Source organism: Condylostylus longicornis, unplaced genomic scaffold (genome assembly GCF_029603195.1).
Source record: "Condylostylus longicornis isolate FDR11 unplaced genomic scaffold, ASM2960319v2 ptg000004l, whole genome shotgun sequence".
Classification (NCBI taxonomy): Eukaryota; Metazoa; Arthropoda; class Insecta; order Diptera; family Dolichopodidae; genus Condylostylus; species Condylostylus longicornis.
The window spans coordinates 6,945,685-6,970,998 of NW_026577973.1; the positions used below are offsets into that span (position 1 = coordinate 6,945,685).

Sequence of the window (25,314 nt, forward strand, 5' to 3'; positions counted from 1 at the left end):
GTTATCTAAAGTGTTCATACTTACTCATATCTTAGTTATAACCTCTTTAAGCATATCATTCTCCTAAGTTATGATATGCTTAAAGGGGTTTCTCTACATAATGATTAATGATTAACGAATTCTTCTATAGAAAATCTTTGTCAATGTCCTTTTTCTATTTCTTCCCTTTTTACTTGAATAAAACGAACATATAAAAGGTATTACTTATTTAATAATGAAAAGAATAGTTATTATCCTTGAAAATATTAAAACGGTTTTTCTTCTATTCCAAAAAATACCCTTAAGAAAAACAACACAAAAATTAGAATACAAAAACAAAAAAATCATTACCATGTAAAGAGAAAAATTCATCAAGGATTAATTTAATTTTATATTCATTTTTTTGTTCTGTCTTTGTCTTATCATTTTATTATTTTTTAAGTTTGTTGTTCTCTTTTTTTTTTCATTATTTTACAACAACAATAACAATTATAGTTAAAAGCAAAATTAAAGTCTTTTCGCCAATAACGGATTATACAATTTAAATCCTTGACAAAAAAAAAAATTATGATACAAAAATTTTTCTTATTAACTTTTTTTGATCTTAACAATTGAATTATTGTCACTGTTTATCATATAGGCGAAAATAATAAAAAAAAAAAACAATAAATTACAACAAAAAAAAAAGGATACCATATCTTCTGTGAGCCTTTTCTTTTTTATAATTTAAGCAGCCACCGGCATCATTTTGTATAATAAAAACAAAATACAAAATCTAATTAAAATTTTAACAATAAAAAATAAATGCAAAAAAAAAACAAAAAAAAATTCAAGTTTAATTCATTTTACAGCCTTCCTTATTAAATATTGTTTTCTTTTTCTTTTTGCATATGCATAACTTCTCAGAATATCCTTGCTCCTGACTGACTATTCAAAAAAAAAAAAATAAGAACAACAAAAACGAGAGAAAGAGAAACAAGAAAAATTAGAGCAAAATGAAAAAAAAATAAAGCAAAATTAAGAGAAAAAAAAATTGTTGTATTAAAATTGTAAAAAACAACAACAAACACCGGTACATCATGTTTTTCTTAAAAAGTGCCTCTGGCAGCTTCAAAATACGGCCTTCACATAAATATACATCTACGTTGAGAGAAAGTGAATCATTCTTTTGTTATTCTTACTGATATTGTTATTGTTGTTGTGTTTGTTGTTTTTTCAGGGTATAAAATGTACACATGCACATACTTTTTTTTTTCTTCGTATAATATTTTAGACACCATCAAAAGTAAGAAGTGAACCAACAACTATAAGTAAATAGGAAATTCAATTTCATCTTCTCATTTATTCAAATTTTTTATTATTTTTTTTTTTGCATTTGGACCGAATGAGTTGTTATTTTGCACACTTTCTTACGTACATGTTTGTGCGTTTATGTATTTATACAATACTATGTATATGTAAGTATATGTATAGGTACATGTGAATTAAATAAAGTAAAAGGTTAATTTGATTTGTTGAACACTATTTTTCTTCTCGTTTTTGATTTTGTTCATTTTTAGCACTTTTCCAAAAATTTTTTGAAAAAAAGTGCTTATTAGTTTCACTCTGTCCGTCCGTCCGTCCGTCCGTCCGTCCGTCCGTCTGTCCGTGTGTCTGTTTACAAAACTTTTACACCCTTGAAGATAGAAAGCTGAAATTTTGTACGTACATAGATCTTTACTAGAAACTTATTTCCGTAGAACAAAATTTCACCTATCTCCCCCCCTCTAGAAGTTATACCCCCCCAAAACCCTAAAAATGGCCTTTTTTAACTATTTGTTGCAATGAAACCATAAGCATTTTTTAAATTTTGCAAACGCATAAAGGCAGCGGCTTGCTTCCCCTAGCGCGGTATACTATGGTTAAACTTTACAAAAGCAAAATGGCCGTTCAAATTTACCGTTATCTAAGGTCTTTTTTTTCCAAATTTTTGATGTCGTTTTTCTTCTAGACCCCAGCTTGTAGAAGCTTTAAATTTTAGGGGCTTTTAGACATTAATAAATAGTTCATTTCATTAGAAGAAAATTTTTTTCCATCTCCACCCCCTCACAAGTTATCGCCTCTTGAAATTTGTAAAATTTGAATTTTTGACACCTCATATTTCAAAAATATAATTATTTTGCTTATCTCACACAATTAACCTTTAAAATCGAGCATTATGTTAACCCTTTTTTATATTAATTTTTGCTTTATTTCAAATACTGCATAAATCGTTCATCCTAAATATATGCAATCCTAGCAATAGTTTTGTATATGAATGAAAATAATTTTAATAGTATGATAGGTATACATAGACTGTATTTAAAAGCAGAATTTTCCCTTGTTGAAGGGAAAAGTGCTATAATACAAACCATTGGTTTGATCCAACTTTATCTTGTTCTCTTTCTGAAACTCTTCTTTTTTTTCAAATACAAAAGTTTTTATACGAAAAAAAAAATTTTGCTCTTATTACTTTATTGTGTTTTGTTGTTATTATTTTTACTGTTATTGAATGAAAGTTACTTTAATTTATATAATAAAAATATCCTTGATATGTTCATATGTTTTAGGTATTTGTATATTTTTTATATATATAGTGTTTTGTATATAATTTCATTTATATAAAAAAATATTCAAGGTAAAGAGTAATGCATAAAAAGTATCTGCCGAGGGTATTAATTTAATTGATTTTGTTTAATTAAACTACACATGTATATGTATGTATGTATGTATACATACGAAAATATATATTGAATGTTAAGAAATGAACAGAGGAGTCGGAGAAAAAAAAATTATTAATTAAAAATAATTTCTGAAAATTTTTTGTTTCGATTTCAGATCTCTTTTGTTTTCTTATATTTTAATTAACTAAAAAAGCTCAATTCATTTTTAATTATTTTCCCTTTTAGTGATTACGAAAAAAACAATCAAGTTAAAAAGTGAATTGTTACCTTTGCCAAAATGTATTATATGTATATATACATATATATATATATATATACACGTTTATTTCAAGTTAATTTTGTTTTAACTAAAAACACTTGCACTTTTTTTATCAAAGGGGGGGGGGGGTTGGGACCTTGAAGAACAAAAATTATAGAGATTTGGAAGACATATGCTGCATGATCATATAATTTGGAGAAATTTTTAAAAAATCTTGGCAGGATCTTGTGCGAGAGGTACCAGTTCCAGTACCCAAATTTTGATAATTTTCAGTACCCAACTGGCTACACTAAAAATACACTTCTTTACCAAATTAAAAATCTGTCCTTAAAACTCTTTATAATCTCAAATGAACGCTTCAACAATAGATTGATTTAGTGGTATGGTATATGTTGTGTAAAATTGAATATACCCACTCCCTATATCGGCGGGTATAAAAAATACTCTGTTTATACCCATACGAACGTATCATCGAAGGATATACTAAAATTACCTTACCGTTTGTAACTCTAAGAAATTATGGTCTGATATATAGACTCAACTGTATGTTTTTGATCGGCATCGAATTTTGAGTCGATTTGGCTTTGTCTGTTCGTCCGTTCGTCCCAAAGATAACTCAGAAACTGTGGTATTGAAATTTCGCACAAGCGAATATATAAGTAGGGCCAATGCGTTTGGGAAAATTCGTGGAAATTGTTTGGCTCTTTCTGGTAGCTGTCATACAACCTCAATAGTAGTTTGATCGTTTCTTGGAAAATATTGAAAACACAGTACTGAAATTTTGCATAAATTAATATGATAGTACGGCAACTTAAAGTCATAGTCTGTCCCAGAGTCAGCTATGGCAATTTATTATATTCAATAAACTGAATACAATTTGTTAACAAATTTATTTTAGATGTTTTGCAGGAAAGTAAATTATTTTCATTATTCATAAACTTGAGTTTTCTTTAATGATCGCTTTCATAAACAATTTGAAAGGAGCGTTATTTTAGCAATATCATACTATCGTTTCCTCATGACAATTTTCTCATATCTAAATAAACTAAAATTCTTAGAGAATTCTAGAAACCTTGATATTTAATAAAATGATTATGGTGTCAAATTCATTCAAAAAATCTCTTTGCACCTTATAATGAAAATTTTAATTAAATCTTGATTTTTTTTTTAATACTCTTATACTCGTATTTATTATTTTGCATTCCTTATATTGACTCACAATATTGCAATTCATAAAATGTTAATAAAATAATATTGTGCCACTAAAATTTTAATAACTATTTTCCATACACAATACAGAATCAACTATTTTTCCTTTATATAGAAATAAAATTCAATATAAAATTATTTTAGAATAATAATCAAAATATCATATAAATTTAATTATAAATTGTAAAGTATTGCAGATGAATGAATTTTATAATTGATTTTATATGAAGAAATTCTAAAATTTAAAACTACTCAATATATTAATAAACTCTGCAACGAAAAAGCAATTATTTTAACTCAATATTAATTTTAATTTATATAACAAAAATATTTCATTATTGATATACCTATTGTTTGGAAAAATTGGATTAAATACAAAGAAAATCTCAAAAAACCTTTAGAGTTAAAAATTGAAAATAATGTGCTAAGGGATGTTGTTAGTTGTTTGGTATTTACCATTAAATTAACTGAAATATGTGATACTAGAGCGCATCATCAGTACAAAAAGTTTTTATGTTAGACATTGAAGATTTTCTTTCAATAATTGATCACTTATTAGACGTAGCTTATATTATATATTTGAATTTCAGAAAAATTTTATTCCACACTTCAATTAAATTCTTAAAATAAGTCCGAATATACTAGCCACTACATGGTAGAAAATTTTCCAGAAATTAATTTAATAGTTCTAAGTAATAACACTCCTATTTTCTTGTATATTGCGTAATACCTTAGTGCCCTTTAGTCATATTAGTCATTGAATATTTAAGCAAATATATTCAATAGTTAAACGTAATATAAAAATCTAATCAAAATAAAATACTAAAAATAAATCCGACATAAATTTCTTCTTTCATATTTTCCTATATCGATTTTCTTTTCTCGAATGGCATAAAAATTACCAAACCTTACTTTAGAATCGAGAATATTAAAATCGAGATGTTACCAAAAACTTAGTTAAAATTGTATACAAAACATTTGCATGTGTGCAAATGATTGGCAGGAACAGTTCAAAGTCGATCATTGAAACAGTTATTCGGGCCTACTCACTCCAAAATATTTATATATCCCTTGGGACCGGTGGGACAAAAAATGGCCCCATTTGGTCATCCAGATTTAAGGCTATTAATAGGTGTACTCACCGAACATTTTTGACCTAAGTTCATTCGAAGAAAAAATTTAATATTTTTCACCTAAGTTCATCCGAAGAAGAAAATCGTCATAAATTTTTTATATTATAAGAGCAGAAAATGTGCTGCTATAAACTAAGGTAAAAATGTTGAATGGAACTGATTTATAATCTTATTGGATGACCTTGGTAAAATCTATTATTAATTGAAAATGATTAAGCATTTTTGTTATATAAAAATCAATATAAGGTTTTGCCCAAATTGAAAATAAATTATGCATGATAAGAAACAGAACACCTTTCTATTTCTTATCATGCATAATAATAAATACATATATTTCAGAATATTTACTTCTTATTTCTTCAAATTTTCTGCAAGTAAGAATCAAAAGTTGTATATTCATTTAAAACAAATTGATTTTCTAGGTTTTCTTTTCCATTATGTTCAAGTTCATACAAATAGTCGGCAAATTTACGCACATTTTATAAAATGAATTTTCAATAATTTCAATATCATTAGATGAGAAAAATGAGATTATTTAAAATTTAATTTATGATTTTCCTATTTAGATTTAATTTGACCAGAATTTTGAAATTAAATTAAGAAATTTTATTATTTTTTATAATTTTATTGCTAAATTTTGTGACATTTCCATACCTTCGTTTAATTAAAATCGACCCCTGCCTTTAAAAGAGTTTTTTTTATTTCTTTATAGTTAAATACCAAATTCTATTATCACTTACTTTCCTTTGCAATATTCACCGTGCAATAAAAAAGCTTTAGATTAAACAAAATGTTAGGGCTTTCATAGATCATTATTTATTTTATGTGTAACTCTTAACAAAAAAAAGTTTTATCTTACTTTGTTCGCTTATTCGGGCGTCCCTTTAAGAAAATTATTTCTCTATAAGAAAATTTAAACATGTCTTATAAATTTATGACCACTCATAAATTTTTATCGAACCCATAAACATTTTTCATACGGATGAACCCAAAAAATTAGCGATTTCGTGCTGTTTAAATGAAACTCGGTTTTTTCAAACTTTCAACACTATTTGTTCCATTACGATGTGATCTAAGATGTTAATAATATTTGTAGAAATTAATAAATGATTTATTTCGTCCGGGAAAAATTTTTTCAACTTCCCACACCCCATCCCTTTTCAAAATTAGCAAAATTTCCACCTTCTCATTTTTCCAAACCATAAGCTTTTGCAAATTTCTATAAAGCCAAAAAATTAACTATATGTGAAACAAAAAATGCATACTATATAATCCAAACTCAAATAATAAATTGACCATCAAATTTGATCTTTATGTTGACATTTATTTTAATTTTTGTTCTTTCTCCCAAAAGTATGCAACAAATTTTTTATAGTAATCTGCACACGACGTTTCGTATAATAATAGCTAGCTAGTTACCTATATATGGATTACTGAAAAAATTTAAGTAGACAATTTTTTTTTTAAAGTATTTTTTTGCTCAAAGGCTACTTCTCCTTATTAAGGAATCGTACATTAACTAATTTTAGAGGTATGTCGGTTTATTTGTTTATCAGTCTCTATATGCACACGTGTATTTAAAGTTGAGGCTGAACCGAATTTGATGAAATTTTATGTATGAGTCTATTATTGCTATGTCGCGGATTAACCATATTTTGGTATATCTCAGTCCTGAGGAATAGGAGTTTTTTACGGAACTATTTTACTTTTTTAACAAAATATAAATCAACCTATTTCCTTGAAAGTTAACAGCTAAATTAGGGCTGTTAAAACAATGAAACTATAAATTTTTGGAAAGATCAGGGCTCGGAAACTGAACTAGGGGAAATTTAATATTTAAGTTTTGATAGCTACCGAAACTAACTTGGCGAACTTTTCAGGGCGAACTTTCTCCAAATTTGCATTTTTCTAGGTATGTTAACTAAAAGCTTATTAGTGTTTGTAAAATTTAAAATAATTGTTCAAAAGACATTTTCATAATCTTTTACCACCCTGCCGCTAAACTAGACAAGGACTATTGAGACTATGTACTAACCACATAAAATTTTTTAATTTATCTGGTCTTAAAATCAATTAATTATATTACTATTACTTTTTCTGTAGTAAACGAATATATTATAGATTAAATATTTTGAAAATACTAAGTAAACAATAATTACTTAATTTAAGAATCAGTGTTATGCTATTCATTGCCTCCAGCACCTTATAACGTTTCTAAAATAAGGGATTTTATAAAGCATAACAATTGAAATTTTCTTAAAATTTTCCTTAGAACTGAAGAGCACTTTTTGAATTCTTCTGTATATTGCATTGCAACCATGTAAAATGTAGACTCATTTTAATTTTTTCTTTTTTCAGCTCATAAAACGGAAAAAGTCATAACATTTTAATTGATTTTTTTGAAATATTTCAATTATAAAATCATGTTTGTAACATAGGGAAGTAAACATGTAATCAAAATACTACATTTTCAATAAAATTCACTTTATTTTCGTTCTCTCAGAAAAATTTTATTTATGATTCAAATTCACAAATATTCACTTTCAAAAAAAAAAAAACATGAATTCAACGAATCTGATATAAAATGAGATGATCACGTAAACACTTATTTTTGATTTAAAAAAAAAAAGTGTAAGGAAAATAATAGAAAACACAATTTTTACTTCAAAATGACAAAATATTGCATGTACGTGAATTGAATACAGTGCGACTCCGAGAATATTTAGAGGCACAGAAAAGTATAAAATAAAAATTTACTTTACTTTTGCAATAAAAATGTTTTTATGATACGTAGCATACTTATAGGATGAATTATGTATTTACTTAAGTAAATTGAAAATAAAAGGAACAGAAAACGCTATATTGCTTAAAAATCGTGAAAGGACACCAATAAACATGAATATTTTAAATAAAAGTGAATAGTTCCCTACCCAATTAATTCTCACTCCACATCGTACATTTATTCTTGACCAAAATTTTATTGTATTGTTACGTTTTTTCTTTACAAATGAAATAAGAAGACAGAAGATTATTATTTGAAAATCATTTCATGAACGTAAAGTGTACTGAAAATTATTAAGTGAATTACGATTGAAAGTATTTGCTTTTAAGAATCTCGAAATTCTGGAGAGTGTAATTCAGGGAATTTTCAATATTCCAAGACGACAATAATGATAATGCTATAGTGAATAAAACGTTATTAAATTGAATAATACCCTTATTTTCACGTTTATAAAGCACAATCAATCCGCAAAAGAAGCTGTTTTGTGCTCTTTGATTTGATTTCCGAATGCATTAGTGCATACATGGCTTTAATTGGATTTTCCTTTTAAATCTATTATCAGTCTTGCCAAAGTTTTTACAAGGAGTATTCTGCCATTTTCTTCAATTATTTCACGTGAATATAACGCAGCATTAAATTTAAATTACTTTCAGATTCTTATTAAATTGGGGTTCTGTTCCCTTATCATTGAATTGACCATAAGCTTACTATAAAATATTTACCAAATAAACTGAAGTTTAAGTTCTAGACTACACAACAATTTTACATCTCTACATTTAGTTTCATATTGGGTTCGGTGTTTACCTTTACGTGCCGAATAATTTACAAATACTAAACATTTACTTACCACTGCTATTAACAGCAATAATAATACATCTGCCTTTTTCTAAACACATCCGTTTCTATTCATAATACTATGTTAAATTTTATTGTTTATAGTCATATAAAACTGTTAAAAATTTTTTTTCGCTTTTAATTTAGATAATTTTACATATTCAAAGTAATTTTACAATTTTTCCAATTTTCCAACCGTATAATAATCTCCTGTAATAATATGCATGTGCATATCCTTTGCTTAGCTACCTAAGCTAGCTAAGATTTATTTCTTTCTTCCTGTGTTTCAAGTACATGCAGGTCTTTTCTTTAATATCTGCAAAAATTTAATATTAAATAAATTTACATAAATAATTTTATAGCAATGTTTTTTAATTTTAAAAATTCTAAAAATTTTACACAACATTAAAAATAAAAAACACAAATTTTTAAAAATTTTCTAATTTTTAATTGAATTTTTCTTTTTCTATTTTCTTCTATTTTAAGGCGGTGAAAGTAGCGGTGGCAGACAAACACGTAATGGAGTTGCGGTATGCTCACAGAAAAGAGCATTATGCGTCACAGGAGTTGTTATAGGTTCTTTATTATTAACGGCCTTAATAATTGCATTTGCTGGCCCATCAAATGGTAAAGAAAACCTTTTGAATTTTTTAACCTTTTATTTTAATTTTCTATTTTTCCTTTTTAACTATTTTTTGTATGGATTTATGCTTTATTTTGTGTTTGTTTTTTTTTTTGTGCACATTTTCAAAAAGAAGTCAAGGTTTTTTAAGGGCCATTTTGTTTTATTTTTACTTTTTCCTTTATATATATATGTGTGTACAAAATATTCAAAAAAGAAAAAAAAAAGGAAAACAAAAATAATAACAAGGTGTAGCACATAAAATAAGAAAAAACGAGGAAAAAAATTAACATATGTGTATATTCTAGAAGCTATAAAATATATGGGAGAAGGTTTCTATATAAATTAAAACATAAAGGATATTATAGGAAGAATAATTTCATGGTATTCCAATTACACATTAAAATAGCGATAAAAATTGTTTTCTTTTTCTACTCTGTATTTTTCCTCATTTTCCTATTCAAAAAGCGTGTACAGAATGATGGCTTTTGATATTTAATTTTGTATAGAAAAAAAGGTAAGGTTCCAATGAAATGTTTTATATAGAAATGTATGCAGATATGCGCATAATATATACATACTCCTCATATGATCAAGATAACCTTGTATATTTTGTTATTATAAGCGAACGGAAATGCATGTATATGAAAAGATGAATTGAAAAATAAATTTTATTTAAAATTATAAAATGTGATTATAAGAAACGTTAAGTATAGAACGTATATGAAAAGCACTTTAGAAATATTAAAAAAGTAGTTTAAGCAAAAACACATCTGTGTATGCATTTCACCTTCTTCCCCGCTTGAAACTATATACATATATATATATATATAAAAAATTGAGAATGTGAAATTATAATTAAAAAAAAATGCTATTCAAATTATTTTTTTTATTAAAAATTTATTAAAAATTCGATGTGTGAAATTTTTTTGATTTAATTAAATTAATATTTTCTTGGCCCCTGTTTTCACACAAATGAACACAATATACAGTAGTATTCCGTGTCTTAAAAAAAAACAAACTTTAACAATGTATCACGTTTCATTTTTAACAGTGTTATTCGCTCCGAATTGTATTAAATGCGTTTTATAAACAAGCGATCATTGATTACTAAATACAAAGTATTATAAGCGGCATATACGCAATTTAAGCAACAAGCGCAATATCACAAAAATTTTAAAACCTCATTTATTTAGCAATCATAGTAGATTTTCTCTTTATTTAACATGAAATTGGAACATCATAAAATGGTACATTATTCTTTATGTTCTGTAATTTATATACAAGCTTACAAAAATTCTCTTTTAATATAAAAAAATACATGCTTTTAAATTTAATTGATTATTTTATTCAATTGAAAATTGTTATGCATAATTTTTATTGCACTTTTATAGCATTCTATTCAATTAAATTTATTCGACTATTTAACTCGTAATAATCTGTACATAAATATTATTGCATTTTTATTAGAAGCCTTAATAATTGCGTAAATAATAAAAAAAAAAAACACAATTTTTAGTTATCAGTTTGAGTTTCATGTAAATAAAAAAAAATTGCTCTGCAATGTTATTGATTCTAATTTTGAAGTATGAGAAAAAATAGTCTATCAAGATAAAGAACAAAAAAAAAATAAAAATTAACTTCAAAGTAAATAAATGAGTGGGTGGATCACTTCTTTCCTCCGTAAATCTATAATAAATCTAAATATATATATATAAATATATTTTGTCCTATTTCTTTGTCATCACTACAAAATCACAAATCATCGCATCCATCATCAAATAAAAATATTACCATTTAAGGCTTTGAAATTTTTACCATTTATTTGTTTCTTCTCTTCTCAAAGTGAAATATCATTTGTTTTCTCATATCTTAATAGTTTCCTAAAACATAAAGAGAGTACAACTCTCCTTATAACATAAAGTTGAGTAATTAATTTTAAATAATAATTATTTTGAGTTGCCAAGTGGAAATTTTTGTTTAAATTTCCTTAATATTTGACTTTCCTGTATTATGACAGTGACATTAGAAAACGGCAAGACAAAACGAAATACATATGTTTAATTATTCGGTAAGAAATTAAAATTTTTTGTAAAAATTTTTAATTAAGATTTGCTAAATGAAGACTCCTATTGCTTTTATCATTTCCTACAAGAATGCATGTAACAAAAGTAATTATTTATTTATGTTGAAACTGTATAATATCGCGACATAATTATTTCTAAAATTCGAATGGTTTAATCAACAACCTGGCACTTGCTCATTACTTCTTTAATATTTAGTTTCAACTCTCTGTGTTTACAGAATTTCTGGACTTTCTTTAACCTTGGACGCAATTGTTTTATTCTCACAACTTTCAAACACTATAACTTGAATTAAAGGGGAGTCAAAGATAAATTTAATTGCAAAATTTTAGCTTTCTGCCTTGAACAGTATAAAAATTTTAAGGCAACAAATAAACAGACAAGCAGAAATGAAGCTAATAAAAACAATTTTTCCACAAATTTTCTGAAGACGTATCAAAAACAAATTTGATTGTTGGTTCCGTTAAAAGAAAAAATTACACATACTCGTATATATTATGTTAAAAATGTTTCTGTATAAGATTTTTCCAGACATTGTAGCTTCTTTTTCGCATTAATTCCTTTTAAAATAAATTTTAATGGTGCTTCTTGAAACGAAAAATGCGCTTTTTCTTACCTCTTTTCTATTTAATCCATTTGGGAACATTAGCAATTTCCACTTGAATTTTTCGCGTTAAGTTTCAGCCTCATAAGTCATTGAATTAAATAGCTGTGTGGTTAGCCTGCTGTAGTTTTTTCTTTCCATTAAATATTGAAAGTTATTGTTGTTGTTTAGTTTTATTGATTTCAATAGCTATATAATATCATAAGGAGAGACCCTTCGTTAAAGGGCCGATTCAAAACTAAAATAATTTATATCCGATAATGTTAACGCCATTTTAACAAATAAAATTAAAATAATTTTCCAAATATTCTGCATTCCTCTTCTATACTATATGAGAACTAACTTACTAAAATAATATCTTCTTTATCCAACCATATTATTTGCAAATATTAAAAATACTCAAAATCTTTAAAAATTATGCACACTAATTAACTTCTCCGTCTTATCATAATAAAATTCACTTTAAATATGGTAAAAATTTCAAACAAGTGCACATTAAATTTTTTCAAAATGAAATTTTATTAAAGTTCATTAAACTATATATGTACGCAATCTACAGTCCAATTGTCTGAATTATACATAATTACATAATTATATAAAAATTCCAATTTACTTAATTCGCTATTCAAAACATTATGAATCAATTTGAATTAAGGTAGAGAAAGAGAAATAGAAAACACAAAAATCTTTTCAAAAAAATTTTTTCATTAAAAATTAAATACCTACCTTCCTATACCTAGCTACCTATGTATTGGTAAGATTTAACCACTGTGAAAAGGAAAAGTGAAATAAAGAAATGCAAATATAAAATTCCTCGGGTAATTATATAGGAAAAATAAAACTTGTAAATTTTTGTTTCAATATTCTTTTGCATGTTCTCTAGAAAATATTCTTCATTTTGTTTTTTTTTTTTCTAATCTTTTTATGAATCTCTTCTATAATATTATGAGTTTTAAATCATTTCTCATATAGTTAACAAAAAACAAACTGAATAAACATAAATTCTACATATTTTCTACTTCTTAAGTGCTGTTGTGACATAGTGCACCAATTCCCAGAAGTGTCAAGTGGTTTTTACTTTCTCCCCATATGAAAATGTAGGAAAAAAATTATGAAAACAATTACACAGAATGCAGAAAAAAATGAGTTTTTTTCTGATTTTTTTTTTTCATAGTGCAAGTAAAACTTATTTTTAAAAAAGCAAAGAAACTTATATGCAAAAAAAAAAAATATTCTTACACACATTTTTACACGTTGCAATCCAGGTATATAGTCAACTTCAATATATGTATACATAAAATTATACAATGTAAAAAAAATTACGTTTACATCTACATCCTTAAAAATCTATTTAAAAAATCCTTTCCTCTTATACAACAAAAAGACGGAAAAAGCATGGATTTATTCCAAGCAAATTTTTTGCGGCAGTAATCGTTTTCGTTTTTTCTATTATTTTTTGAATAACTAATTAAAGAGCACTTGACTAAAGTGCATATACAAAGATTACTTTTATGTCTATAAAATTAAGGTTCAAGCAATTTATTAAAAGAAAAGGCTTTTTTCGTAAATTGTTTTTTAAAGCAAATTTGAAGTCTGTTTATTAAAACAGCAAATATTTTGAAACAAGAGTTAATAACTAAATTATCCCTTTAAGGTTTAAGCACAAAATAAAAAGAAAATCTTTACGTTTTAGATAACGCAAATCATTTCACCCGATTAATTTATCACCATTAAACTGATATTAATTAACAAACACAAAAATGTATTTCTGGTGTGTACTTTCGCGAGCTTCAAGTCCTATGAATATTCAAGTATTATGAATATTCCTTAAAGTATTCAAAAGTTTTTTTATATTTATTCCCACATAGAACTAAAACAATTAAAGTCTTAACAATAATATTCCTTTTTATTTTATAGTTTAAGTGCCAATATAAATTTGCTTAAAAATATATTGTTTCCAAACTTTTTAGATCCTTATTAAAAGAATAATTATATGGACTCTGCTTATTCGAAACCAAAATTCATGATATTCAAAAAATTAAGGTTTGCTCCATTTTTAGATTAGTTCCAATTATATGCATTAAAATCCAATTAAAAAGTTCAGTTCCAATTACATATATGCAATAAAAAAATTAGTTATATTTTAAATCATACCTATGCCGAAAGGATTAAATTTGTTTAGACAGAAAGCAGCGTATATTTTACACGTTTTCCAAACAAAAATTATTCAATATTCTTTAAATTTTTCATTAATTCGGATCAGAAAGCCATTATGAACATAAAACTTTGAAATTAAGTAGTACGACAATACTTCCACTTCTCTTAAATGTGAGTAACATAAAATTATTGCTTTCGTAACTGTTTTCAATTTTTTTTCATTTGCATTTTATTTTCTTCTATCTAGAATTCTAGAATAAAAAATTATAATTTTTCATATTTATTTCATTCCATTTGATTCACATGTTACATCATACTTACAAACAATTTCTCTTCTTTTCAAAATTTTTTTGCTACTTATGAGTTCATCATTATTCCGTTTTACCTTTTTTTCCGTGTTTCTTAAATAATACTAAATTCCCAAGTAAAATCATCACTATTTCAATCTCTGATCTAACACTGATTCTGAACTTTATATATATGTATGTGTGTTTGCGTGTTCATTTTAAATAGAAAATCAGTTGAATTTTATGCAAGAAATAAATTTTGATATTTTGCATAGTATTGCCATTGTATAGTAAAATTTCATGTTAAAAGTAATTATGCTATTAGAAATGTAATTAAAATGCGCCACTCTTTTAAAAAATTATGTTTAAACAAATTACGAGTATAAAAGTACATTTAAGTAATACCTGGTTATACTAAGAACAGGAAACTTAATTTGTCTTTCGAAAATTTTTCCAATTTAATGCAATTATACAAAAAAAACTTTCAAATTTTCTTATTAGCTCTTGCTACGTTAAGAAAGTCAAACTGGATTCATTTGTTGAAATGGTTTAAACTGGACAACATTTTGTTGGATTCTAAATATTATAGGTCATATAACTTCGATATTCCAAAACTCGTATTAAGTCAACTTAGGCAGTTTTACCCTATTCTCATGGTTTTATATTTAAAATACATGGTTTTATATTTAAAAAATAATTACATATTAACTAGACTGGCTCGGATGAACATACATATTTGTATGGATGAGCATAGTCGTATACGTTTATTATTCCTTTTTGCACTATTTGCAAGCCACAAAATATTATGTGTGCGTAGCAATATCGCAACAGCGGTCAAAGAATAATTTTATTATTTTGTAGTTTTTCTTTCTCTTCCTACTATATACATTGTTCTTGTTTTGTAATTTAAATATTTTAGACAATGAGACTGAAATGAAAAAATATTAAGATATTTAGGGGGAGAGTATTCTTTTGTCTATGTACAACTATTTTCTTCTAACAAAAGTTTATTACATTTTTCAATTATATTAATGTTTCAATCTGTTGTCAGAAATCTTCATCTAAAAACATGACAAAAATTAATTTTTTTTTCATATTCCCGAAATTTATCTTATGATTTATGATGTGCTTGTACATATACTTGTAATTACAGAGTGAATCAGCTTTAATTTTTTTTAGTTTTAACTACAATTAATATGAATATTTAATTTTTATGACAAGTTCAATTTGCAAAATATTGTCAGCGTTTTGGTGTCTGATTGTACCAGACAGTATTCTTTCACACTTATATATCTATATACACTTAAAAACTTTTCCTTTCAATGAATTTACAAATTTTTTTTTTTTTAAAAATGTTTATTAAAGCAGATTTTTACTGAATTTTTACAATAACTGATTTGCATATACAATTTTACTGATTCATTGTTTCGATAGCCAGATTTGGAATATTATTTTTCAAAAAATTCTCTAAATTGACACTTGATTTCATTAAAGAATTAAAATCCACTGATTATTTACTGTCAAAAATATTAACTTGGCCCGTACCAAAGATTTAGTTCCTGAAATCTGAGACCAAAAGTAGATTAAATAGATTAAATAGCCCCATATATAAGGTGAATTTTAATAAAGATTTGTTCTCAGTTCTCCCAGACTTAAAAATACATGAAGGCACAGAAAAACATATCTCCAAAAATAGTTTTTTACGCTTCCGAAGCATAGAGTAACGCATTTCCGCCAAAAACTTGACATACGTAATTTGGTACCTTGTTATATGCAATGTGGTTGATTAAAATCTTTTGCACACTTGTTACGTTATTTTAATAGCATACTTTTAGGCTAATTTTATATTTCCTTATAAATTGCCATTCAAAAGTTTTTTTTCTTTTAAATCCGGATACCTTATATAAAATATTACAAGTTTTTTATGTATTTCATTCATTTTCATGCACACAAACATACATATTTTAATTTTCTCCATATATTAAAAGTACACTTATTCTTATCAGTATATAATCTTCATATTATATATCTATACTTAGATATTTATATAATGTATATTTACAAGAACACATAAGTGAATCTACATTTATATAAAGTGCATTTCAAAAATTCAATAAAACATTTGTGGCGAGCCTCATTCCATGTACAAGTGTACTTCACGTTGTTTTTTTTATTTTTCTGCTGCTATAGTTATGCGTATGAATAAAATTGCATATATTCATTGTATTCAAAGCATTTCATACATTCTTTTTCTATACACATCCTTATAAACTTGTATATTATATGCATATATGTATGTTTATATGAATGCATATATGTATAATAATTAAAATGTCGATTCGTTCTTCTAGCAATTTTTTACTTTATTGTTTTCGTTAAGGTTCAGACTTTTAAATTTGCATGTATACAAGTATGAATGCATATACAATTGTATAAAATGTGTGTATATACATAGCATAAATGCTTTTATGTATGTATGTATAGATGTATGTGCAATATATAAATAATATTCCTGGAATATATTTTTTAATATTTCAAATAGAACTTGCAATGCACGTGATATGCTTTTTATATTATTATTATTTTTTGTTTTTTCCGTTTTTTTTTTTTTTTTTGAGAAAAAGAGGATAATAACCGTATATGTAAACAAGTGAAGTATTTATAAGATACTTAAAGGATGAAAAATGAAATGATATAAAAAACAAAAATGAAAATGAGGTCAGGAATACTTACATATTACAATATATTTGCTATACATAAAAATATGTGCATGTATACTTACATACATGCATTTATCATGTATCATATATATATATATATACTCGTATATTTAAATTATTTTATATATATTCGTTATAGAATTGCAGTTGAATGTGTATACTTAAATTTGGTTACTGTCTTCTTTAGTTTTTTATTTTTGATTTTATTTTTTTCATTTTGTTTTTGTTTTTGTATTCCTTTATTTTCTTTTAATAAAGGACATAAAGTACTTGATGTTGTTTCTATGCTTGTTTTTTTAATTTTTTATTCATCCTACATAATTATGAATATTAGTAGGCCAGTAAACCGAGTTTACTTGGATTTTAAGTGGATTTTTATATTTTATATGATGGTTATTCTAGTGTTATATATATACGAGTATTATATAAATATATATTTTCACTCATATATTTATATAACAGTTTTTTTTTGTTTTATACAAAAAAGCAATATACGTAATGGAATATAGGCAAATAATATTGAAAATAACAGTTGGTATTGTATTAATAAAAAAATAAAATTAATAATTCTATCTACAATATTCTTATATATATTAGAATGTAAATGATTATGTATTAGTTAGTAAACACTTACAAACATTTATATAATAATGTAATGAATTTATATAGGTCGTAATTAGTAAAGTAGATAATCCATTATATTAATTACATTCCACTTTTTCATAATTAATTTCATATGAGTATTTTACACTCATATATGATTTTTATTATGAGTAAATAAATATGTAAATAAATATTTATCTACTCATTGAATGCATAATAGATGCAGCCATATATATATAATTGTATATGCATTTAATATTTTTAATACCCGCATGATATAATGAATTCGGAAAACTAGAAAATGTTTAATATCTAGAATGATTATTATAACTATTTAATGATCAAGTTGATTGATATTTTAATAGATCGATGCATTTAATTATATATGGTTTAGGTTTTGTGTAAAAAAAACAATTAGTGCATATAAAATAATTGTATAAAAATTAATATTAGAAAAAAAAGACACAAGGACATAGAAAAAGAACAACCAAAATTGTATAAAAAAAGACCACCATTTTTAAGTTCAGGAACAATAGAAATTAAATACATAATCGAGGAAATTTCATCTCACATATAAATCAATATTTTTGGTTACAAATTTCATTTTATTGAATTTTGAAAGAGCTAAAACGTGTTTGGATCATAAATGAAAAAAATTAATTATTTGTTCATTTAAATTTACGAGTATTTTAATGACACAGAAAATCAGTCATCTCTTCAGATGAGACTGCGGATACTATTTCCCTAATAAATTTATTATAATTATTTCCGTGAAAAACATTGAGTATACGAACATGCTTCTTCTTCTTTTATATCTAAAATTATAAGAAAAACTCAACACGTAACCATTCATTTTATCACATTTAAAATAGCATATTTTGTATGTGCCATTATGATGACAAAATCAACTCTTTTTAATCAAATTTTTTAAAAAATTTTAATCCTAAAATTATGTCTAGACCAAAATTATATACTAAAAGGTAAAACAAAAATTTTAATCTTACCATTTATAAAAATAAATGTTAACAAATCCATTTTAATCTTTCCCTTTTATAGCACCAGAAAATTTGCTTATTAAAAATTATTATTTTAAGTTATTAAGTTTTAAGGTGTGTCATTGTGTGAAAACTTAAAATACATAAAAATTTTTGTTCTACTTTGCTAATTTTTATACCCTACACCTTAATATGCCGGTATCTCTTTCAATTTTCATTGTCATCCTGGAGATATGCAATATTTTTGATTTTTACTTTTCGGTGCAATTATTGTGTATGTATGATTGAAATAAATGACAAATGTTTCATAAAATTAATTTTACTGATTTAAAACTTAAGGTTCCTCTCATTTTCTTAGTGCAACCTTGAAACTGTTGTTGAATATAAAATTAATTTCAATACTTATTACTTCAATTATTAGAAACGCTTCTCTCAAATTACTTGATTTTATTGAAAATTCGTGAAGCGTAAGTTTATTTTGTGTAAACTACCAAATCGATGAGTTGAAAGTGCGTTGATTTTAAATACACTTTAATGTAAAATTTCATTCGATTTTAAGACACGGGTTCAAATATTGCAATAAATCGTCATGTCCTACATAAGACAGAACGAAATGGCTATAGAATATTTTTCAAAAGTAATTTTTTTAAAATAGTTAGTTTTAAAATTGCTTTATTTAATTAATTTTCACCTCTTCAATTGCTACTCATTTACACCTCACGTGAAGTGTTTTGTTTTGTTTTTAGTGCTTTTTATTAAATTTTATTGAGTAACCACTTTGCATAAATTTTCAATTTGGGCTTTAATTTTCAGAATACATTTTAAATACATTTAAGATTAAACTTTGTGAAAATTTAAAAAACTTTCCTCAATTTTTTTTGACATTTATTCTATGATATCACAATAAGTTCCGTTTTAAAGCATTTGATAGACGAGAAAAGATTACCACCCATGCAATACAAATGACAATTAATAATGATTGCATTAAAGGTGAATTCGGTACTATTTAAAGAAATTTTTTAATTTATTTTCATTATATTTTCGAACGCATGAAGTTTATATATTACAATGTATATAAAGTCTATTAGTTTATAATCTTTTTAAAATTCACCTCTAACCTAACCAAATAATCGTTTAAATGGACATGGACAAAGGGTCATAAGATGTCTTGCCCTTCCTATTTTATGTGCTTATGTATATTTTATTTTTGTTTTTTTTTTTGTTCTAATGTTAATAATATTTATTCTACTTAATCCTATTTTAAAAGAAAACTATACAATTTTATATTGTATATTTTCAACCGTGGAAAATTATCGACATTGAAAATTGCTTCTCGCTTACTTCATTATAAGTTAATACGTATGGTTGAATTAAATATTTGTCCGACTTTTAATACAAAATATCTTGATACAATTATAAATGTACATATATAAGTATGTATATATACATAAATAACACAACATCAATAAATTACCACGTCCATAACAATTTAATAGTATAAAATGAAAATGAAATACTTTTAATCACGATAAAGAAAACAGCTTGTTCCACTCGTATTGTACACAACTTTGTGCTTATTATAATACTTATTGTACATGAATTTGAATTTCACAGGACCTTGAATTTTATTCTTTGTATTTCGGTTTTTGTTGTTGTTTTCAATTCTCTCTAACTTTTTTAATATAAAATTTGTTTGTTTCTCTATATAAGAGAAAATCATGATTTATAAAATTTTATATATAGTACTGGAATATACAAAATAAAATTAGAAAAATTCTCTTAAAAACTTTCCTTAGAAATGTTTTATAACACCGTAACAATTATCATGCAATCCAGTTATTGTATCAATAACCGGATTGTATCAATGTTAATTGAGATTATTAAATTTCGACTGATAACAAACTCTGCGTAACTTAAATAATGTTCTTAATGGAACTGTTCAATGTGCATCATACTGGAAATTCGAAGTGTGCTGTTCAATTCAGCATACTAGAATGGGTTAGCACAACATTTAATTCTACAAAACACAATTAGGCAAAATTTCATTTTATGAAATCGGGCTAATAAGTTTCTATTTTTATATTAATTATTTAATTGTTTAATTGTTAAATAATTACTATAATTTAATTATAGTAATTATTTAATTGTTTTACAATTAAAGACTACAACAATATTTTAATGCAGATATTCTATCAATTAAAATATTTTATTCGACTTAATCAAATCTAAAAATTAATAATCAACAAAAGACAATTTCAGAATAATATGTTTGAAGAAAATTACGCCGAATTTGTAGAGCGAAATTTTAAATGAAACTAGAATTTTATAAAAAAGATTCTGTACTGGCTAATTTTCAATATAGCCAATACTGTACATGACCGACAAAGTAAAGAATATTGTTCACAATTTTATTGTTAAATGTTTGTTCAGACACAAGTTTCTCAGTATAGTATGTACAACGTAACTCCCCCTTTCATATTAAATGGAATGATTTTATCCGCAGATTGCGTGTAAATAAAACATTTTATTGTTAAAGTTACCTATGTCAAATTTTAGTATTGTTAAATTTCAATTCATAAAATACGACTTATGTACAAATGTATTTTTATATATAAAATCTATATAATGTATATATTTATTTATCTACTTATTTAATTAAAAATCATAAAGGTAACAAAAATATCACAAAATGGAATGAAATAAATGTAAAAAAAATTTGATAAAACACATGACAAGAATATGAAAGGGAAAAAAAAACAAAAAGAGTGAAAATTTCAAAAGGATTCTTGTATATGTATGTATATATATATATTGATGAAGAAGGACACTTCGTGAATGGATGGCTTTATTTGTTATGTAATTTTTTAAAACAATTCTCACACACGCAATCTGATGTTGATTTATTTTTTTTTTTTTATTATTATTGTTATTATTTTTAATTTGTGATTTAATTTTTTTGTCTATTTTCCATTTTTATTTTTCATTAGGGAAATATTTATTTAAGCTAAACGATTTATAAAGTGATGTAAGAACCTTTCTAATAATAAAAATACAAAAGAATAAAATCATTTCAAGGTCCTTTTTGGTTAAAATATTAAATCATGTAAAAATTTAGAAGAAAAAAAATATAATTGCACGGGCAAAGTGATTGGAAATAATGATTTGTATATGGAATGAGTTTATACACGAATCGGATTTTTAATAATCACAATTCCAGATTTATCATTAGGAATTTAAATCTGAAAAATTCTAATTCATTTGTTTAAAACTCATTGTTTTGGAGAAATTTCGAGCAAATATTTTGAAAAAGTTCTAGGGAGTTTCAAGTTTTTGTTTGATAAAAATTTAGAAATATTAACAAAATTCTCAAAATTTTTTATACTTAAGCATTTCAAAAAAGCATTCAATTTTTGTAGAAGTCAAATAGAATTTTAGAAAATGAAAATTATCTAAATATTTATATTTTCACTATATTTAATAAAATATTATTGCTGTTTTCATTTTTAATATGAATAATTTTTAATAAGCATGTATGCGCATATCTTAAGTTATTTTTATAATATTTCGGAACTTAAAGTTTAATAAGGAAATGAGTAGTTTGACAAAATTGCGTAAATTAATAAATAATTGGAAATAATTAAAAATAAGCAAATATTTATAGGCAAAGTATATTTTCCTCGAAGTTTTAATTGAGCTTCCAAATTTAATTCATTGAGCTTCTCCAAATTCACTATTTGAATTTACTTACTTTTATTGCTTTAACATTCTCACATTTATAAATAACAACATTCAACCAATCTATTGTTCATAAGTGTACGCATGTACTTACAGAAATAATTCGACATTTTTCCATTACTTGTTTAATAGAAATTTAGATAAGCCAAATATAATTCATATTCTACTGATTCTACTGACAGAATTAGAATTTAGTTGGTGGAAACTCAAAATTTTTTATTTAAAATTAATTATTAAAATATTAATCAACTAAATATTAAAATACTCTTTGAAATTTTAAAAATAATCTCAAAATTTTAAATAACTAACTTTTAATTATAAAGTTTTACCATAAACATACATTTATTAAATAAAAATAATTTTATTTTAAACTTACAATACAAAATTGCCCTTATTGTATAAATTGTACATATTATATATATACATATGTATATAAATACAAGTAGTATTGCTTCGAACAACAAATTCAATTCAAATAAAGATAATATCGTCCTTAAATAAAAAAAAAAAAATAAAAATAATAATAGTAATAACAGAGGAATCGTTATCTCAGATTTAGCTATTCTCTTCGGTTTGAATTCATGTGAGCACATTTTATCGAATACACAAACCCCCTTAACAATGATTATAATCGACATTATTCCCAATATTCAAGATTTTTCCTTGTTGCTACTATTTTATTTGTTTTTTCTTTTTTATTATCTATTTTATTACACGAAACATAGATATTCCTGTAGCGTGTTCAACACGTCTCTGAACTTAATATTATATTTATAATTTCAATATTTTTTTCATCTTAAATTTTATTTTTATATTTTCATTTTTATTTTAAGCTCTCTGATCCAATCTCACTAACTATATATTTATATGTATACATATAAAAAATTAAAAACTTTAATATTTTGTAAGTATTTTAAGAAATAGATAAATTTTATATTACACGATATTGATATACATGTATACAATATTGTTGTTATTATTTTCAATATCAATACGACAGCACTGACATATTTTATTTTCTTTCCTTTCATAATATCTTATCACTTTTAATAATTACCATTGGGAATTCTCTATTTCATTTTTCTCTTTATTATTGTATGTTGTGCTTCTCTCTGTTTTTATTTTTCTCTTTATTTTTGTATGTTGTGGCATAACACAAAATTTTTTCATAATAATAATTATATATTACATCATCGATGGCACCAAAAGTTAAACTAAGCAAATAGTGAAAATAAAAGGATGTCATATATTAAAAAGGATAATATTATCTAAATAAAAGAAAATCTCAATTTTGAAAGTGAAACTTTACATTATTGAAAAAAGAAAAACAAATAGAAACAAAAAAAGAAAAATCGCAACATTACTCTTTAGAACTGTGTCAGAACTTTGAAACTTTTAATGCAGTGAAAATACAATATTTTCCTTTTCGCTTTCTTTTTAAAAATAAGTTCATCCTTAACTTTCTTTTAAAATGGTAATTGTAGAGATGTAGGTGATGATATTATTGTAAACGACAAAGTATTATGAAAAAAGTTTCTTTTTGAAATACGCATCAAGATAAAATGTTTATGCGGTAGAAAATTGTACGTATGTATAGTTTTTTTTTTCTAATTTTTTTCACGTTCCTTTCAATTTTTTTTATTTTTGCTATGTTTTTCGAATTTAAATTTACCTTGAAAAATATTTTCCTCAGGAAATAAATTCCATTTTTATTAATAACATTTTTTAGAATAACAATTTGAGGTTTTAAATTCAGATTTGGATTCAATTATTTTCGTACTCAGCAACAGAATACACACGATACTTTGTATGCTTTCAAGTAATTCATTTCAAAAACCGAGTCTGTCGTAGTCATTACTTTTCAAAATTTCAGAACTAAAAGAAAGGAATTGTTCTTTCTTACTTACTATTATAATCTCTTGCGTTAACAAAGACTTTCATTTAATGATTTTTATGTTTGGGTGCTAGTTAGACGTTCCATGCATTCTAATTTATTGGTAGTCAATAAGTAAGGAGGGTTTAAGTAATTTAATAAAAGTTTTAATGAAATGTTCTATATTAATTTTAAAACACCATTATTAGCAGTTTTTCTTCTCTACGCTTATTTGTTGGGTTTTAAATTCTCATGTCCTCATTTTTCAAATATTTATGTATTAAATTCTATTTAGGTAAAATATTTTTCTTAGATATTTTCGCTTGTATGTTGTGTAAAGAGTGTTATGTTTTTGTTTTTTTTATTTTAAATGTAAAAAGATGACATTTATATGAAAATGTAAAGTATGCATAAAAAAAATGTGTGTTTTTCAGAAAAAAAAAGAAAATGAAAAGAAAATTCATAATAGTAAATAAAAGAGAAAAGAAAAATACATATAGAAAAATAGAGCAAGAAAATTCTATACGTCTATACCTGAGTTTTTTTTTTCATTTTTTTATTTTTTTGTTTTAATGCTTTAAAAAGGATGTAAACAAATTTATTATTTATTTTATTTTTCCTTTTTTTTTTACTTTGTTTTTCTTGTGCTATTTTTGTAGTATAAGCATTTTACTCTTCTCTCTTTTTTTCTCTATATCATAGATTAAATGTAAATAACCTTAAGCATAATATATAA

The 25,314-nt window shown here is 24.5% G+C and overlaps 1 protein-coding gene across 3 annotated transcripts in view; it reads left to right on the plus strand.

Annotated features, from left to right (window-relative positions):
* LOC129614195 (endoplasmic reticulum aminopeptidase 2) overlaps positions 1–25,314 on the plus strand; it is a 127,878-nt gene that overhangs the window by 93,695 nt on the left and 8,869 nt on the right. For all 3 annotated transcript variants that reach the window (XM_055528643.1, XM_055528634.1, XM_055528650.1), the window contains one exon: positions 9,385–9,525. In XM_055528643.1, the coding sequence (XP_055384618.1) occupies positions 9,385–9,525 (141 nt within the window). The remainder of the gene's footprint in view (positions 1–9,384; positions 9,526–25,314) is intronic.